The sequence below is a fragment of the Berghia stephanieae genome, chromosome 3 (assembly GCF_034508935.2).
Source record: "Berghia stephanieae isolate SIO BIC M18660-M18661 chromosome 3, UCSD_Bste_1.3, whole genome shotgun sequence".
Classification (NCBI taxonomy): domain Eukaryota; kingdom Metazoa; phylum Mollusca; class Gastropoda; order Nudibranchia; family Aeolidiidae; genus Berghia; species Berghia stephanieae.
Genome location: NC_088362.1, coordinates 100,045,709 through 100,064,687, shown reverse-complemented (window position 1 = coordinate 100,064,687; position 18,979 = coordinate 100,045,709). Strand labels below are relative to the sequence as shown.

Below are 18,979 nucleotides of genomic sequence, written 5' to 3'. Positions count from 1 at the left end.
TGTTCATGTTGGCCGGAGTAATAATCATCTAATAGATGATACTGGCCGGAGTTCAAAGTTGATTACTCTGGCTGTGAATGACTGAGTGAATGTGTGTGTGTGTGTGTGTGTGTGTGTGTGTGTGTGTGTGTGTGTGTGTGTGTGTGTGTTCGTGTGTGTGTGTGTGTGTGTGTGTGTGTGTGGGATTGTTTCTTCCTAGCACTTTTCCAGTCAACTTTTCTTGACGAATCACTTCCTCCAAAAGGTCAATGGATTATCAATGAGTCAAGTTTACCGTTTTAGGTTATGATGCAAGTTCCGTACCTGTTGCCAGAATGATCTATACATGAATAATTTATTTTGTTCATTTTGTCACAATTGTATCATATCCATTGCTATATTATAACAATTCTTGACCTCGAAGTGTAATGTAAAGACGTAAGTGATAAAAATGAAAAAAATATTTCTATAATCTTAGAACATTAGAACAAATTGGTAATAATTTTCCAGCCATACTTTTACTTTATTGTTTTGGACAGTTTCAAGTAGCAAATCTGGCAAAATAATTTTGTAAACACCATCGCTCTTTGTTTACATTCGGGGTCATTCCAGATAATTCTTATTCAGAATCAAATAACATCATATTGTTTTCGAAGTTACAACAAATTGGAGGTATGTAGTATTCTATAAACACCATCCCAATGTTTGAGAGACGAAGGTTATCCCATTATCATTCCATTGTATTTTGTTTCTGGGTAGCGTCTTTAGCTGAAATTTAGGTCAACAGACATCGTCATGTCATAACATTAGAACAGCTGATACTGATAGTGATGCTGGCTTCTGGCTCTGGCAGGTATGCGCTGATGCTGCACTGTACTGTGTGAACAATAAAACTATATTTTCCTCTTCTTTAGCTTATATTTGACTCTTTGGGAAATGATTGCATCAATAACATAGATTTTAGACAAATCAAATCAAATGACAATGGTAAAAATTAGTGAAAAAAGTAAATTGAAAAATTGAAATGAGATTTAATTAAGGAACCATTAATTAAGTGCCATAGTCACATATCACATAGTCATTTTCTTGAAGTTGAAGTTGAAGCTTGAACTCATTTGCATGAGGAGCTTTGCTAATGACGACAATTGCAACTGTGAGATTCTGTCAAAAGAATGGAAATATAACTTTGTCTATCATTTTGGGGGTTGTCCAATAGGCATAAGGCAAGCTTAAAATAATCCTAATACATTTGTTCATCTATCATCTTTCTATCTTCAAAAATATCCTCGTACTAGAGTCTAGAATAGTACTAGTTACTTAGTTACTACTATCAAGGATCTTTTTAAGTGAGACTGTTCTTTGGACCACTGGATTTCCTGTGGAATAGTATAGTTGCAGACACTACAATCTTGTAATACTTATACACCAACAAACTAACATTATGGGCATTGAAATTTGAAATACTTAATATTCTCTATTGATTACACTTTCTATACAAATTTATACAAAAGTTAGGCAAGACAAATACTTTTTCAATATAAAGAGATTCACAGAGAGAGAGAGAGAGAGAGAGAGAGAGAGAGAGAGAGAGAGAGAGAGAGAGAGAGAGAGAGAGAGACAACGGAAAGTGCCCAAAATGCTTTACTTATACTTATACTTTTACCATTGGTTCCAACAGCACCTCAAATATTAATATGTATGACGAGACATGATGCCTGTAAGGTGCTATAAATATAACTATTATAATTTGTTTTACAATGCTGTTTCCAGCGAACAAAAGAACTACTCATCATGTTCCACACAAATATGGTGAAATATGTGAGTAAAGAAGCTCTTCCTAAGACAATGCCCACGCTGAATTTGAACTCGAGACCTTCAACAACATATTACTAGAACTAGAATACAAAGTTGCATGACAGAGATCATTTCATAGTCCATAGATGTATTGATCTAACTACTAACTAGAATACTTATTTACTTACATTTAAATCAAGAAATCAACATGCTAAATTTTTTAAAGATTCTTTTACGATTTATCGCATTACCTTTTTTAAAGATTCTGCAGATTGACACCCTTCCAACCTGTTTTGTCTAATTTACTTATGACCGAGTAGAACAGTGAATCACCAACTCACATTGTGAAGGGAAGTAAAGATGTCTGGGGAGCAAAAGGATAATGGCAAAGGGAATGAGGAGAGGCAAGAATCGCCTCGAAAAGTTGGAATTCCTGATGAGTTGATGAATATGGTTGGAGGTGAGACTCTCATTTAATTAACTTTAGGAGTCACGGTCTGTTTTAAATCCAACCTGATATTTTATTGATTTCACCAAGAGAGTAATAAGATATGAAGCCTGAATCATTTAAGCCAATCGTGTCGTTATAACTTTACTCTTTATGAAAACGGTTTGATATGTCAGATTAGAGAAAAATCAAAACACATTTGCAGAGGTTTAAGGGAATAAGTAAAGTAGAATTAGGAATGTGAAATATACGGTACTATATCTTCTTTATTTGTCTTTTAATATCTAATCGCAGCAGTAAGAAGACAATTTTACTGCACCTCTGCTCCATTCAGGGTAAAAAGCATGCATCATATTGCAGGTTTTGACTTTTTTATCCTCATCATGGTGTAGGTACTTCTTAATGTCGACCGGGTCAGAAAACCTTTAATTAATGGCGAGATTAAATTTCTTTCAAATCTTGTTATTTATCTGATTATAATTCCAAGCTCTTAGCTTCACGCTGAAAGGGGTAGTGGTAGCAGTTATTCACCTCAGGCTTCACTGAAATTCTAGTCACATCACTCACTTCTTTCTCTCTTGGTGGTGTCCGGGAACGTTGAAATCAAACCTGCCTGAAAATAGAAATGGAAGCTGAAAAATGTAGAATTTTGGAGAGCAACCTTTGTAGAGAAAAATAAATTGAGTAGATGTGACTCATATATAAGGGAACAACACAAAACAAACAACGTTTCTGCCCTTGGCCTTTATCTGGAGACAAAAAGCACAAACACAAATATGTAAATTTACAAAATATCACACTTCGTCAAATGGGGAAACAATGTAAATGTAAGGAGATGGCGCAAGAAAGGAAGGCGGGGATATTAAAAAGAAAAAAGTTTGTTAAATTTTAAGATAAGAATATCAATGACCATTGATTGTGAAGGGTGTAAAAATCAAAGGTTCTACTTTAAGATGACATTTTGATGATTAAATACAAATTTGTCGAGTTTTATGTTAATTTTGAATTTTATCCTTTAGCCTCTCCTCCAAAATTTGTGAACTTTGACCAGTTGATGTCAGCTGCAGATGGAATGAAAAACATGAGCTTAGCACATGAAATTGCCGTGAACAATGACTTTGAAATTGCTGAGGATAATTCTCCTGAAAATAGGTAAAACACATATTTTTGATATTGTCCTTTTCAACCGGTTTAGGTTTTATATCATTTTCACATGGAGATAATGCACTGATTCAGTTTTCCTATTTCCTGTTTATCAGCCGTATTTTTTCAGCCATTTTATATAATAAATCCATGAGAAAAAAAAAGTCCAAAACAAATTTATAAGATGTGAAGGATATCAAATTGTATTGTAATTGAAATGCATGAAAAAAAATAATTTACCCAAGCAGTGGATTGTATTTTTAATGGATATAAAGTAATGTTTTGATATAACTTGTTTTTCTCCTAAACTTTATAAAATACATCATCTTCATCACTTTTTTTTTTTCATTGCTTTGATCTCTTTCTTCATCATTTCAGCATGCTTTATGGCCCATTCTGGCTTGTCGGATATAACATAGATTGTAATGCTTAAGTATTCCTTCAAAACCATGAGGCCCATGGAGACCGAGTTCATCCTGGTTTCTATAGCGTGGAATGGACAATAGCAATAGTTTGCTATCCTTTGGATAGGACGCTTATCTATCTCAATGTACTCCCACCAGATCTAATGATCCATTCACTGCTAGTAGACAGGGAAGTCAGCAAAAATTTCTTGACTGCACTCGGATAGGACGCTTATCTATCTCAATGTACTCCCACCAGATCTAACGAGCCATTCACTGCTAGTAGACAGGGAAGTCAGCAAAAATTTCTTGACTGCACTCGGATAGGACGCTTATCTATCTCAATGTACTCCCACCAGATCTAACGAGCCAATCACTGCTAGTAGACAGGGAAGTCAGCAAAAATTTCTTGACTGCACTCGGGCTGAGTGAAAGTGGTGACTGTATTTGTAAATGGATAAAATTACATTATTAATATACCTTACAAAGCTTCTGTTTGGTGTGATATGAATACGGTTGAATGAGTACAGTATATATTGTTTTATTTGTTGATTTCTAGCTTGCAAAAGAGAGTGCGTGACACAATGCACCGTGCATTCTGGGATGTTTTCCAAGAGAAATTGTCACAAGATCCTCCTGACATGTCGATGGCCTTGAATGTTATTGGAGAGCTAAAAGAGGTATGTTGTGCTTGATGAAAGATTTTTAACAATTTAGTAGTCTTCTTAGTCCCTTATGACTTGACTTACTGACTTAGATGCCTTTCGCGTCTCGACCGAAAGATCGGGTCGCCTGGGCTGTTTCCAGTATTTCCTGTGTGAGGTGTCTCCAATATTGCCGGTCCTCTGCTAGGGTTCTCAGATTGTCAAGGTCCCCTGCCGTTATGAGACTAATGCTTTGTCCAAGTGTTGTGAGGTTTTTGTTTAGGATCACAGGGAGTGTTGTGATCGGTCTTCCTCTGAAAAGGTTCCCGTGTTTTTGGAAGTATCCCGACATGGCTTGGTTAGCTGGTATGTTTTTGTCCCTGCGTAGTATGTGACCGAAAAGTTGCCATCGTTGTTGTAAAATGTCAAGGGAGATTGGTCTTTCTTTTGTGATCTTATAGAGTGATTCATTTGAGATCTTTTTTGGGTATTTGATGTCCAGTACCCTTCTTAGCTGTGTGCGATGGAAGGCATCCAGATGTTCTTCTTCGGATTTTGTCAATGCCCAAGTGCCGCAGTTATACAGAAGTACCGGTTTTACAAGAGCACGGTACAGTTTCAGTTTGGTTTTTCTCTTTATTTTGTCACCTCTAATCCATACATTGGTGAGTTTACTGAGTGTGGCGTTTGATAGCTGTTTTCTTCTTTGTACATCCTCGGTGTCTCCAATTAGTGAGCCGACTTTCTTTGTTCTTTTCCATTCCTCTTTGTTCCTCGATATTGTTGTAAATTCGGTTTTATTGGCATTGACTTGGAGGTTATATTTCATGAGGGTATTTTGTATGATGTCTATATTTGCTGGTGTTGATCCAATAAAATCGACATCATCTGCATAGGCGATTTCTCTAGGGATTGCATTCTCAATATGAGTCGTTGGTTTTGGAATGACTTTTCGAACTTCTTTCAGAGCGTGTTCTAAGTATATTGTGAACAGAATCGGGCTCAGACTATCTCCTTGGGGGGTCCCGATGTTACTTTCGAACTGCATCTGTTTTGTGGCCCCGTATATCCTTGGTTGTATCTTTGTGTTGCTGAGGAGAAATCGGATTATTCGGAGCTCGTCTTCGTCTACTATGTCTGTTAATATCTCCAAAAGTTTTCCTCTGTCGATCGTATCAAAGGCTGCGGACATATCGATTCCGGTTATTGTTATGGATATGTTTTCTTTGAGTGCCTTTGCTGCCAACCATTTATGTGTCCATACAACGTCCGATGTGCTTCGGTCTTGGCGAAACCCGCTTTGGCTATGTGATAGATATTTTTCTATTTTCGGTCAAATTCGGTTGAGGACAATAGTTGACAGTGTTTTTCTTATGGTATTCAGTAATGTTATTGGGTGCAGGTTGTTTACGGGTCCTTTCATTTTTCCTGGTTTTGTATTGTAATTAGGACACCGCTGTTTATGTCCCAGTCTTTGTGTGTTGAGAATGTTTTGTTCATTATGTTTGCAATGCTCAGATCCAGGGAGAAGGTACCGCATTTCAGCAATTCAGCGGGAATTTCATCTTCGCCTGGGGATCTGTTATTGTTTAGGCACTTTATGCTATTTCTAACTTCAGTTGTTGTGATGCGGTTGTTTAGGTCTCTAGGGTTTCCTGAGAAGGGCGATATTTGTGAGACTTGTTTGTGAAATTTCTGCTGGAAGTGGTCAGTTACAATGTCAAGGATATCGTTGGGATTTGTTGTCTGTTTGCCAAATTTATCCTGTAGTTTTGGGTTATTGAATGGTTTTCGGTTCAGAGCTTTCGTCGCTTTGAACATAGACGATGCGTTATTTTTGGACTTTTCTATGTCTTCCACTTTTTTGTCTAATTCCTCGTTTCTGTGTTTTATTGTAAGTGATCGAATTGAATGCAGTATTTTGTTTCGTTCCGTTTTCAGGTTTATTATTTCTTCCGAGTCTTTCGTGTTTTGTATCCTGATCCTAAGTTCTTTTTGTTGCCGCGATAGATCGTTAATAGCGATGTTAGGCGTTCGATTTGGTTTGTTCTTAGTTGTATTAATAGAGCCTGCACTTTCTTCCCCCGCATATTTCATTGCCGCTTGCGTCTCTTTCCATTCATTGTTTGGATTGCTGTTTTGCTTTATTTTCCATAGACTCGAGTTAAGTTCATATTGGTAATGAATGCGACATTCTCGCTCATTTACTATTTTTGCCGTGTTTATTTTGACTGCCGTTTTATGAAGAAGAAGCGAATGCTTTGAAAACTGATCTCCTTTATTAAAAAGTTACAATTCATTTATTATTTTGGATTTAAGTTTCTTGGATATTTCCAGTTCCAGTCAATACAACACTTTGGATATTATTAATATTGTTGCAGGAAATTTTTTTGATCTTGCTGTTTTTCAATAAAGGAACACATGATTTCAGTTGAGTTGGACATTTCTTTCAATCTTATATGCTGTTCACATAGGTTGGTCTCAAATAGAAGACCCACAAATAAAAGTAAAAGCAGATAACCAAATTATCCTCGCTCATGTTTGCATGATTACCTGTGAAATTTTAGAAAAAAGAAAAATTTCACCAACAAATCCATTAAAAATTAAAGAAAATTCATGAAGCTTATATTAAATTTAAATAAGATTTGAATTTTATATCTTAGAGTTAAATTGGCATCAAGTGAGAAACCTCTTGAGATATGATAATCATCATGTTGGCAAACTGCGGTATTCTTAGGATATTGATAGTCATATTTTATGATATTGCAGATGATGAATGACATAATGCTGCCACAGCAACAGCCTCTGCGAGATCAAATTAATCAAGTCCTCGACCTTGAACTGATAAAACAGAAAATGGAACATGACGCCTTTGACATAGATTACTACAGTAACTATGTGACTGAGATCATGGCCAAAACGTGTGCCCCTGTAAGAGATGAAAAAATTGCTCAAATTAGAACCATCACAGAGGTCGTACCCAAATTTAGGTAAGTAGCTATTCTCTCTTTTTAAAGATTGTCACTAAAATGAAATATCATTTTCAAAGTACAGATAACACATAAGTTGAACTTTATGTTAGTTGGGAAGAGAAGGCTCAGTTAAAATTACAGTTTTTATATAATGAGTTAAAGAAATTGGTGATCAAAAAATATTGTGCATTGGGTTTTTTAAAAGTCTTCAAACTTACGATTTATAATGTTTTATAAAACATAGTCCATTGGATACTACTGATAAAGTTTTAAAAATTTATTTACTTACTTACTTCTTTTTCATTCATCTATCTATTTATTTTATATTATTTATATTTATTATTTTATCGAATACCACAGAGCAATTATGGAGACTCTGGATCTGATGAAGAGGGACATGGTCAATTTCACCATCAAGCAAATCAGACCATACATTCAACAGCATTCAATCGATTATGAAAGGAAAAAGTTCGCTGAATACTTTGAAACACAAACAGGTAGCAATTTGATCAGTTGTGTGTATGTTCGTGTTTTATTATCATTTTTGTTGTTGTTGTTGAAAATGTATTCATTTTTTTTAGTAGGGAGAGTGAGCTTTTCATGTCAACATTCCTCCAAATATATATCTGGTTGTTACTATGGACACGAAAAGAACAGAAACAGCAATGCAGCAAGGGCTTCAATGGGTGGCATCGTCTGCTCATTTGGGGAAGATGGCAGGGTGGTTAATTAAAGAATAAATTCAGGCCTACCGGAAGTCATGTAAGATTCTATCATCCAGACATTTTTATAGAGAATATAGATAACTCGTTGCACAAAGTCAGATATCAGAAATAGATATGTTGTTACGGTCGGATTAAATCGGACCTACACTATAAAGAATTAAACCAGAGTTGAAACTTTGTATTGTCATTTTTTAAAAATATCTTAGAAAACCGCTACTGCATTATTTTAAAAAACGTGTTCAATCGAATTGGGTCAAACAGAAATATTTTCACCTTTGCCATTAGAATGAACGCTTTCATCTATTCACATACACAATACCTTAAAAGTCTTCCTGATGTGTATCTGTTTCAAAAAGAATATGGCAAAATTATCATTCAGTGGTTCAAAAGAGAAGAGCAATACAAAATACTAATTTGGGTGTGTATCAAGGACAACTATACAGTATAGTAATCCTTGGTGTGTATATAAATTTTATTTCATGCTTTACAAGTGTTATGTGTACATACAAACTGTCAACAAGGACATTCTTGAGGGTAGAGTTGAGGGGAAAAGAGGGAGTGGCAGGCCAGCAAGAACTTGGATAGATGATGTGAGGACATGGACAGGATTGTCGGCAGCCGAATGCAGTCAGCAAGCCGTCAACAGGGAAGATTGGCGTGTCATTTCAAGTCGACCTCAACCCATGAGATGACACTGGAGGAAGAAGAAGTACATACAATGTCAGGCCGATATGAGAATTCCTCCCATATACGCCTCAGGATGTTGGTCCACTGTTTTGATTGCAACTGTTATTCTATCTTTCATTTCATTAATATTTGCTGGAAGTGGTGGAACAAAAACTTTGTCCTTAACATATCCCCACACTCAATGAAGTCTCAGGATTTGGCAGGCTTAGATAAGTCCTTTTCCAAATAGTCATTGATTCTGTCCATTACAATGCTTTAGAACATCAAAAAGCTCGTAAACCTGCCATATTTTATTTATAAGAATAAAAATTAAAAACGCTGTTTATTTATCTATTTAGGTTGATGAACAGCCTTTTTTTCTTTTCTTTTTTTTTTTAACTCGTGTAAAATTGGGTTTTTCCATTGTATTAGGTTCTGTAATAGCTTGGCAATATAGTCTGTAATTACCCATTTTTTTTCATCCATTTCTACCAGCCCTGGGATTAGATCCTCTTAATTACACCCGATCTTGGCTAAAAAGGAACTTTGACAAACTATTAAAAAAAGCCAGAGAGTCGCAGGAAGAAGGAGCTTCAAGTAGTTCTAGTTGTATTCCTACGCCTGCCAATGTCATGACAGAAGCCTATTTTGAAATTCTGAACTGGTCAGACCCTAATAATTTTCCAGAGGTAAGTGAACTTTTGGTCATTCTTTACAGTCCTTCAGAGCCTTGAGGAATGAAATCAGAGGTTATCGTTGGAGCGGCAAGCTATGATGATGATCAACAATTTTAACAATAATGAAAATCCTTTATTCATCTCGAGAAATAGGAATTTAATGTACAGACTTGGTAAATGCTAAATTTGATTTTCAAAGTTGATATCATAAAATGCATAAATATCTTAAATACAGAGTGTATTTAAAAATCAGATTTTAACCAAATGACAAATCAAATATAGATTATCAATGTTTTATGCACATCGAATATTGTAAGAAAGTTTTTATTGTGCTTAACAGTTTTTGTATTGATTGATAAAAAAATGTTCGGCGTGGTGGGATTGTTTTATAAAGAGAAAGAGAGGGTTGGAAGGTCTTTGAAAATGTCGACCGGTTATATTTCGAATGCATGAAACACCACACAAGCGGTAAAATATCAAAGAGAGCAATTAGTCCATTTTGGTCTTCCACAGATATTTTGCAAGACAACTACAGTGTCAGTTATTTCCCCTGTTTTTAAAGGGCCACATATCCACTTGGAACATTTTGAGAAATAATGCAGCATATCTTTAATGCTCTCTTTTCTTCTCCAAACTATCCATAAAATTTTTTCATTTTCATTTGTTATCAGTTTTGAGGTTGAGGTGTTTATAGCTGTCTACTCTCTCAAAAATTATACACTTTTTCAATTCAAACAAGAAACATGCGATTTGAAATTTATTCCATGGCAGAGAAACAAACATCAATTTCAGTGTATTTTTATTTTTATTGTTTTTCTCTACCTTTTAACATCTAGACTCTGATGCTGGACCAAGTGCGATTTATGTCGCTTCGTGACAAGCTTCAAAGTCTGGCACTCATGTCATCTGTCCAGTTAGTCACTTTTGGTGTGGTCGGGCCTGCAGTGGACGGAGTGGAGGCGCTGAAAGTTGTTATGAAAGAACACGTGGAGATCCTTTTGGCTGATGTTGCAAACGAGTGAGTTCAAAATACTGATATTTTGCCTATGGGTTTTGAATTTTTAAAAATTGATTTAAATTTTATTATGAAATTAATAAAAGAGCTGAGTTTTATTTTGAAATTTTTTTAATTAAAAAAAAATCTATTATTAGTTTTTGTTGTATTTTAAGCTTACAGAAGAATATCAGATTTACACCCAGAATGTCCTCATTTTGTCCGTCAAGATAATAATAGTATCAGTCCTTCAGGCCTATAAGGTACATGAATCCAGAGTTAATCCCAATTCCTGTTCTGTCAAACAGCTTGCTAGTCTTTATTGGATAGCGCACTTGTCTATTGTAACCCAGGACCAAATACTGGTCCATATTCTTCTGAGCCGAGTTCTGTACCAAACGAGCTATTGGAACACCTCTATTATGGTTGGCAACATACCTGCATCTCATACATATTTTTTTTTGAGGATATGATTTGGTCAAATTCAAGATTTATAAATTTAAATTTTGGAGCAAAAGGGGGTGGGGAATTTTTTTTTTTTCTTCTCATAAATCGCATATGATTAAATGTTACTACACTCCAACATCCCTGAAGCATTTTAAAGTGAAAGCGCATATAAATAATTTATTCTCTTTAGGTTGAAACAGGTTTTTTCATTTAAATTTGGATGTGTTCCTATCAATATACACATATTTTTGTTTGTTGCTGTTGGCAGGTCTGTAAGTGGTTCAACTTTTTGATGTTTACGGAGGCTCTTCTAATGCTGTATTATTAAACTTGTACCTCTCTCTCTTGTCACGAATCTTCAGGGGCATCAAGTCAGTCCTACAGTCCATTGCTTTCCAGATGGTGAAGGATGTGGAAGACAGTCTTTCCAGTCGGGCATTGCCACCTTTGACGGATGAGCAGAAACACGGGATCATGTCACAGGTTTCCAGTCTAGGATCCCGGGACAGCAAAGTCAGGGAACTCATGTGTAAGTTTTTGTGACCCACCATGTCAATCTGGTATTATTTCATAATTAACTCACTCAACCCTAACACCGACTATATCCAGAGTTTACCCGGGTTACTTTTACCCCATGCCTATTTATTACATTTTTCTGAGACAAATTATAGGCGTAGTATGAAAGCTAATGTTTTTAGTTTTTGCATGTTAATAGTAGTTGAATAAAACTATCTATGTACATGCTCATTTTAATAACTTTTTTTCCAATTTGAAAAGTAGCAAAAATCTCTAGGATTGAGTGAGTTAACTAGATGGTGAAAGCCGAGTTTAGATGATGAAAGTCCAGTTTTTTAAAACTCAAAGTTTATAGGCTAATGGGTGATAATGGTGATAGCTCAGTTGGTAGAGCACTCGTTTCTCGTGCAAAGAGACCTAAATGGATCCTGGGTGAAGTCGAGATTTTTTCTCTCATGCCTTCTCCACCCCCCCCCCCCTTCCCCCCACTTTGTACACTCAGCAATGATTGGGCACCTAGTTCTATTTGATTTGATGGAAAATACTTTGAGATGGACAGACTAATGTCCTATGGTTTGGCCAAATTCAGATTTTTCTCTAAATAAAAAAAATAAAATAAAAATTTTGAGAAAATTTAAAGATGTGCTTTGTGATATTTATGAATCAAGTAATCGAAGTAGAATAATAGTACATAATAATAGTATGATGTTTGCTCTTTTCGATTTCCACACAATGATTTTCTTCCATATAAAATATTTTTGATATAAATATTAAATAATCCATCCACAGTTCAACGTCTCAGTGAATTCATTCGTGAAGGAATGAGTGGCAAAAATGTCAACAATCTACGAGTCCCAAAAGGATGTACTGCTGTCCATAAGGAATTATCACAAGTGCTCGGAAACTTCCTTCGCCTCACCTCACACAATCGCTCCGTGTTTGGTCCTCAGTACGCACCAATCATCGAATGCTTGATGAAACCAGAGGAACAAACTGGTGACAACACAACAGCAAATGTGCCTAATGTTAATACTGATCTTCCAAATGGCCACTAACTAGTTAATGGATGATTAACTAGAAGGAAACTGTTATAAAATTGATGATTCACTGTTGATGTTGCCATTGACTGGCCATCGCCAACATTGTTCAATAAGGTCACCACAGCAGCAAGAGTTACCACTTTAAGACTGTCATTGAAACCACTTGCGTGTTTTAGGGATTGCCAGTTTTTGCCAGTTTCACATTGAGTTTGTGAAGACCTAAAACTTTATAAGAATAAGAGTTAGTAATGATATTAAATCTGTTGAAACCTTTAACAATGGGAATAGACTATACTCTAACCTGATCAAATGGTAATTTTTTTCGGTTATTTATCTGAATATAACACAGACCTGACCATTTTAACCAAGATACAAATGCTCTCTGGGTCTGTTGTTACTTACTTACTTATTTAATCCTCTTGGTTCTTGTTGGGATATCTGGCTGCAACTATGCTCTTCCAACACATTCAGTTCTGGGCCATCTTTCTTAGTAAAGAGCAGCCATCTTTCTTAGTAAAGAGCATGACAGTCCTACCTCTTTTGCCTCTCTGTCCACCGATCTTCTCAATATTTAGAAATGTGGTTATATATTGAGAAAAATAATCAAAGAAATAACCATTTGATCAGTTATTTGTAACCTTGAATCCTGCCATTAAAGGGTAAACGTTTGTCATCTTTCACTCTGGCTGGACAAAGGAGATTATAATAAATACCTGACCAGCCACATTATACCAGTCGTTCAGTGTCTGATATGACGCAAAGATTTAGATTATACTAGGCAAGAGTTTTATACTGTTTGAAGGCTTGTTTCCATTCTCTTGATGTAATCGGCCAACATGAGTACTGCTGTAAATTACAGGCTTTGTAGTGTGGCGGGGAAATAGAAAAAGTTGGGGAAACGATTTTCTAAATCCTGTCAGATTAAAAAATGGGCAAATTGAGAAATGTGTGCACAAAGCCAGAAAAAAAGAGGCAGTCACATTTTATGAGTACTGAAATTGAATTCTGATCTGCAGAAGAAACAGCTGACCTAAGGATTATCTAATTCAGATAATTTTCATTATTTCTATTTCATGTTCCTTGCAAGCAATTTGTTTCAAGTAGAATACATATATTGAAAAACTTTTTTTTTTCATAAAAAAAAAAGTATAAAAATATGTGCACTAATCCTGCAACGTACGTTTTAAGTCATTGTGCTAATTATTTTATGATTTTATGATTTATTATAACATCATCAAGTTATATGGAAAATAATAGAATTGAATTTGCTATGAATTTTACGCGTACCATGCTCTAAGGTATTAATATCACAATATAATATCAAAATAATATTTTTCAAATGTTACCTCACAAGTTGTTTGATTTTCAAAAACGAAATTTCTTATCCATATTTTGTTTTTAATACTTGATTTATCAGCCATATCACGCATGCATCATCATAATAATGATCCATTCATCTGAATTTAAATAAATAATAGTTGTCCCAGTTTCATTGCTCTGGGTGTGGTTCCTTACCTCCCATAGTGGGCAGAGAGGCACTTACTGTGTCTTCTATCTCCCTATATCTGTTTTCCAACATGCTTTCTGTCTTTTGTCTTGGAATGAGATTACTTGGTTTTGTTCAGGCCCTGGCCGGATACCCTAGCTGGCAGGGAAGCCGTCAAATGTATAGTTAGGGTTTTGGGAGATGATATTTTTTGTCTTGTAAAGCATCTCTCTGTTATGCACTGTATTGTTGTTGCCATTACAAAACACTTTTTTTTCGGATCAAAATCAAGAACATATACAGATTTACGTCTTGAACGGTCAGTGGAGAAACTCTGCTCAAAAATAACTGAAAAAAAAATCGTGAACTTATCTTTAAATCCTTATTCAATTTTTATCCTTTTTTAAAGACTTGATTTCAATTTACCTTTTTTGATGCAAAATCCAATTTATTTTCATGCCCAGGACGTCGATATTTTGATTCAGTTTATAATTTTAGAATTTCAAAAGATGAAGTAGAAAAAATATCCAAATTTGTTAGTAAAACATTTAAAATGGGACAGATACTGGAATTATTGCATCGTTTATTGTTTATATGTGTATTTATGCAATGCCAGTACAAATATGTAACTAGAAGCAAAACAATCCATGCTATTCTTTTATTTTAAAAAAAAAAAATTCTTTTAGTTTTAGAGACTGCATAAATTAACTGCTAGTCTCATAGACCAAAATTTCGTCACATATAATTTTATCATTATTATTATTATTATTATTATTATTATTATTATTATTATTATTATTATTATTATTATTATTATTATTGTTATTATTATTATTATTATTGTTATTATTATTATTATTATTATTATTATTATTATTATTATTATTATTATTATTATTGTTATTATTATTATTGTTATATTATTATTATTATTATTATTATTATTATTATTATTATTATTATTATTATTTGATTGTGTTAATAGTCCTTATACTCACTATAATTAATTATTTATATGTTCGTCTCAACAAATTTTGTTGTTGATTTTAAAAAAAATCATTGTCTTGAACATTTTATTGTTTTTAGGAGGTGCTTTATGATTTATTTTGTCCCTTGCATTTAATTTTTTCCCCCCATTTATAATATTTCCAAGTTGAGAGGTATTTTAGTCTGAAATAATATCCACATATATCGTATATATTTTAACGCTAGATTTTATATATTCTATGGAAGACTTATTCCTATCTTTGTGGCATATGGTAGTCTCATTATATATTGATTTTGATTTTTTTCCCGTTTCTTCTTGGCAGTGTAAAGTATTTTTAAGCTATATCCCGTCCATATATTTTTGTTTTACTTTAAAACTTTTGGTTGCATGAAGTTATTAAGCTATAAAATGTTTAGTTCCGGGACACGAACAGCCTACAGACACCTCCTGTTTTAAATAGTTATGCGGCGCTAAGTTTTATTTTAGTTTAATTTATGGATCATATTGATGAAATTTTACAACAGACGAGTGTGTGTGTGGGGGGGGGGGGGGGATGTGATCTCTAACTACTCATTTGCTTATCTACTTTTATTTCCCCAGTCCTCAACGCACATTTCTTCATTTATTATCTCAATCATTCGTTGACAAGTAACAAACTATTTGATTCTTCTATAAAAAATCCAGATTGACTTATATTTACAAAGTGTTATGGATTTATCTTTTACTTATATGATATGATTGTGATTTACTAAAGATATGAGAATTTTATTATTTTTATATGTTGCCTTTTGTTTATTCTTTTCTATTAAAATAGTGATAAATAGATATTTTACGAATTTATATGTTATTCATTTATTATTATTATTATTATTATTATTATTATTATTATTATTATTATTATTATTATTATTATTATTGTTATTATTATTATTATTATTATTATTATTATTATTATTGTTATTATAATTACTATTATTACTATTGATATTGATATTATTATTATTATCATTATTATTATTGATATTATTATTATTATTATTATTATTACTATTTTTATTATTATTACTATTATTATTATTATTATTATTATTATTATTATTATTATTATTATTATTATTATTATTATTACTATTATTATTACTGTTATTGCTATTATTATTACTCCAGATATTGTAGAGTGTGTTTAAATTCCATTGCCACACAAGGCACAATATAAAGCTTAAATGTGATATAAATAATCAGCCGAATGGTGACTTAGAAGTGTTGCTAGCACTGTCAAGCTTCTAAAACTAAACCAGCTCAATGGCCAACAAGTAAACACTTTCTCGCCTTTTCTTTTCCCTTTATTTTGCATATTCTTTGCAGCGTGCATATTTGAGCAAACATTAGCATAAATGACTAAGAAACTAGGTTTATATTAAAAATAAGCTTCCATAATATTATATTTTTACCCGTAATTTTTATTGAAAGCTTCATACGCCATTGAAGCTCCTATTTAAATGTTGTGACAGCTTGTGTTTCCAAATCACAGATTGCCATGTAAGTTACATCTTATGTTACATCCCATAGTGGGCAGGGAAGTACTTGGGTGTCTTCTATTCCCCGGTATCTGTTTTCCAGTTTCTTTCTGTCTTTGACTTGGAATGAGATTATTTAGTTTTGTCCTGACCCTGGCTGGAGTCCTTGGCTGGGAGGGAAACAGTCGAATGTATAGTTAATTTTGGGAGATGATATTTTTTTCCTTGTAAATCATCTTATGCACTATATTATATTTTGTTTATGTATTATATATGATTTGTAAACATTTGAGTGTGTTCCTCTTAGTGGGGACCTGTGCTTTTGTCTGGATGAGACTTTTAGGTGATCTCAAACAAAGCACTTTGATAGCTTGCTCCTGGAATCTACATATGTTTCCTATTTGAACCATTTCCCCTTTGTCTTACCTTTTCTTAGGTGCTTTAATTGTAATTTTAGAACTTTTTACTATCCCATTTTCTTCCTTTTTACTGGCGCTGATATGATCTTAATGTGTTGCAAGCGCCGTAAAACCTTTAAAATCAATCAATCAATCAAATTGTTTTTACACCACTAAGTCCAGATGGACTACTCAGAACTTATTTTGCAATCTTTGACAAGCGTATAATTGTTGCGAGATAAGATAGCAATGGTGCTTATTTTATTTTATTTAATCTGTTTTAGGATTAAATTTCCAATCTAATTTTGATGTAGTCCCAGTCTGATTCAAGGCCGTTGTGATTTTATCAATGATAAGATAGAAATGTTTTTAAAAATGTGAGGGTTTTTTTTCTTCATATTTATGTCTTCCACGTAGTGTTATGTTGTATTATTAGTACAGGTGACCTGTCATCTCGATCTGGTTTTATGTCCGAGTGAGTCTGATGCTGAAAATTGAATTAAAAGTCTCGATGATTAAATTTACTGATTTGGTTGAGCTCAGTGAATGCAGTTTCTTAGAAGTATAAAAAAAAGATAAAATTTACAGTTCGGGCCTTAATGAATGTAAACGAATTTCCGTCAAATATCCAGGCCATTCTGCTAAATTGTTATTGTGGCATCTTGGATATCATTAGGTAAATTGGCCAGCGGCCTTCATTAACTCACTCAATCCTGGAGATTTTTGCTCCTTTTCACAATTGGAAAAAATATATTAAAAATTAGCATGTACATAGATGGTTTTATTCAACTACCATTAACATGTAAAAACTATAAAACAATAGCTTTCATAGTACGCCTATAATTTGTCTCAGAAAAATGTAATAAATAGGCATTGGGTAAAAAGTAACCCGGGATATAGTCGGAGTTAGGGTTGAGTGAGTTAAAATGGAGTCCTGATGGCTCAGTTGGTAGAGCAAACCAAGGGGCTCAGATCGATCCTGGGTGAAATCGAGATTTTTTTCCTTACCCTCCCCCCCCCCCCTACTTCCTATCCAAAGGGTTGCAAGTAATTGCTATTGTTCACGCTATAGAAACCTGGATTAACTTTGGCTCCATGGGCCTAATGACTCATTAATATACAAATTATGATGATTGATAATTATTCATTCAATCCTAATATATATTTTCCATCAACAACAACATATGACCATTACATTACATGAATAATTAAGTTTTCAATCATTTTTACCAATTTGTAAAAATTGTTTTTTATGATCTTCATCTTAACTTCTCTTCTAAGAATAAGAATGCACTACATTACAGGTACAAGATTTGTTTTCTTTTTTTTTCTCAATATTACTTCTATTGGCAGTTCACTATTATCACCTTTTACAGGGCAAACAATTTTAGCTCAACGGGACCATGTATTAGCATAGTTATAGATTTTAAAATAAATTCATAGAAATGTAATGTAAATGTAACCATTTGAAATCGGCTATGTGGTCTAGTGGTATGACACTCGCTTTTGGATTGGAAGGTCCTGGGTTCAAGCCTAGCGCTCGGCGCATAGTTTAGTCCTTGGAAAAGGCTCTTTACTCACTTTCTCTTACCGTACTCAGGTGTAAAATGACTTACCTGGCCGTTAACAGCGCTGTCTTTGTCTAAAAAATTGTAATATCGCCTAACAGGCGTTATGTTCCGTGCTACATGTTAAATATTGCTGTTGGCCAGGGACCCCTTGTAAAGCGCTTTGAGTACATTTAGTGGATATTGCTCTATATAAAGCTTTTTTTTTTTAAGTCTTCGTTTTTCTTAGGGCTGTTTACACTCCCAGAATTGAAAGTATTTGTTAAAATACAGCAAGGAACAGACTCGTCGTCTTCTTTGAAGGTTTAATTTCAAAGTATGCATATACTTATTATGTAACAATGCCGATGGTTTTCCCCGGAAATCCGCGATTTTGGAGTCCAGTGGAGGAATTTCCTCCTTTTAAAAAATACATTTTCTCGAAACAATGTGCTGGCAATGAGAGAGTTGATGTGTGGTGGAACACACAGGTGCAGTTTCCCACTCTCCAGAAGTTAGCTAGAGTATCAATGATAGTCTATCATCTCAATGGCTCTAAAAGTGGGGTTTAGTGCAGTAAAAATGGGGCTTAAA

The 18,979-nt window shown here is 34.0% G+C and overlaps 1 protein-coding gene across 2 annotated transcripts; it reads left to right on the top strand.

The window, feature by feature from the left end:
* Nucleotides 1–308: 308 nt before the first annotated feature.
* On the top strand, nucleotides 309–14,443 carry LOC144968976 (T-complex protein 11-like protein 1). Of its 2 annotated transcripts, none has more exons than XM_078907881.1 (10): nucleotides 309–651; nucleotides 2,036–2,233; nucleotides 3,241–3,373; nucleotides 4,328–4,448; nucleotides 7,182–7,402; nucleotides 7,745–7,881; nucleotides 9,271–9,464; nucleotides 10,289–10,470; nucleotides 11,256–11,422; nucleotides 12,199–14,443. In XM_078907881.1, exons 2-10 carry the CDS (start codon nucleotides 2,134–2,136, stop codon nucleotides 12,462–12,464), a joined length of 1,521 nt encoding a protein of 506 aa, XP_078764007.1. In that variant the 5' UTR covers nucleotides 309–651; nucleotides 2,036–2,133; the 3' UTR covers nucleotides 12,465–14,443. The 2 variants fall into 2 exon arrangements, with proteins under 2 accessions (XP_078764007.1, XP_078764008.1); XM_078907882.1 differs by lacking the exon at nucleotides 309–651 and adding an exon at nucleotides 692–832.
* Nucleotides 14,444–18,979: the final 4,536 nt, after the last annotated feature.

Coding starts and splice junctions, on each gene's coding strand:
- LOC144968976 (XM_078907881.1), top strand. CDS start 2,134: ATGTCTGGGGAGCAAAAGGATAATGGCAAAGGGAATGAGGAGAGGCAA. Junction 3,374..4,327: donor GATAATTCTCCTGAAAATAG/GTAAAACACATA, acceptor GTTGATTTCTAG/CTTGCAAAAGAGAGTGCGTG. Junction 9,465..10,288: donor ACCCTAATAATTTTCCAGAG/GTAAGTGAACTT, acceptor TTTAACATCTAG/ACTCTGATGCTGGACCAAGT.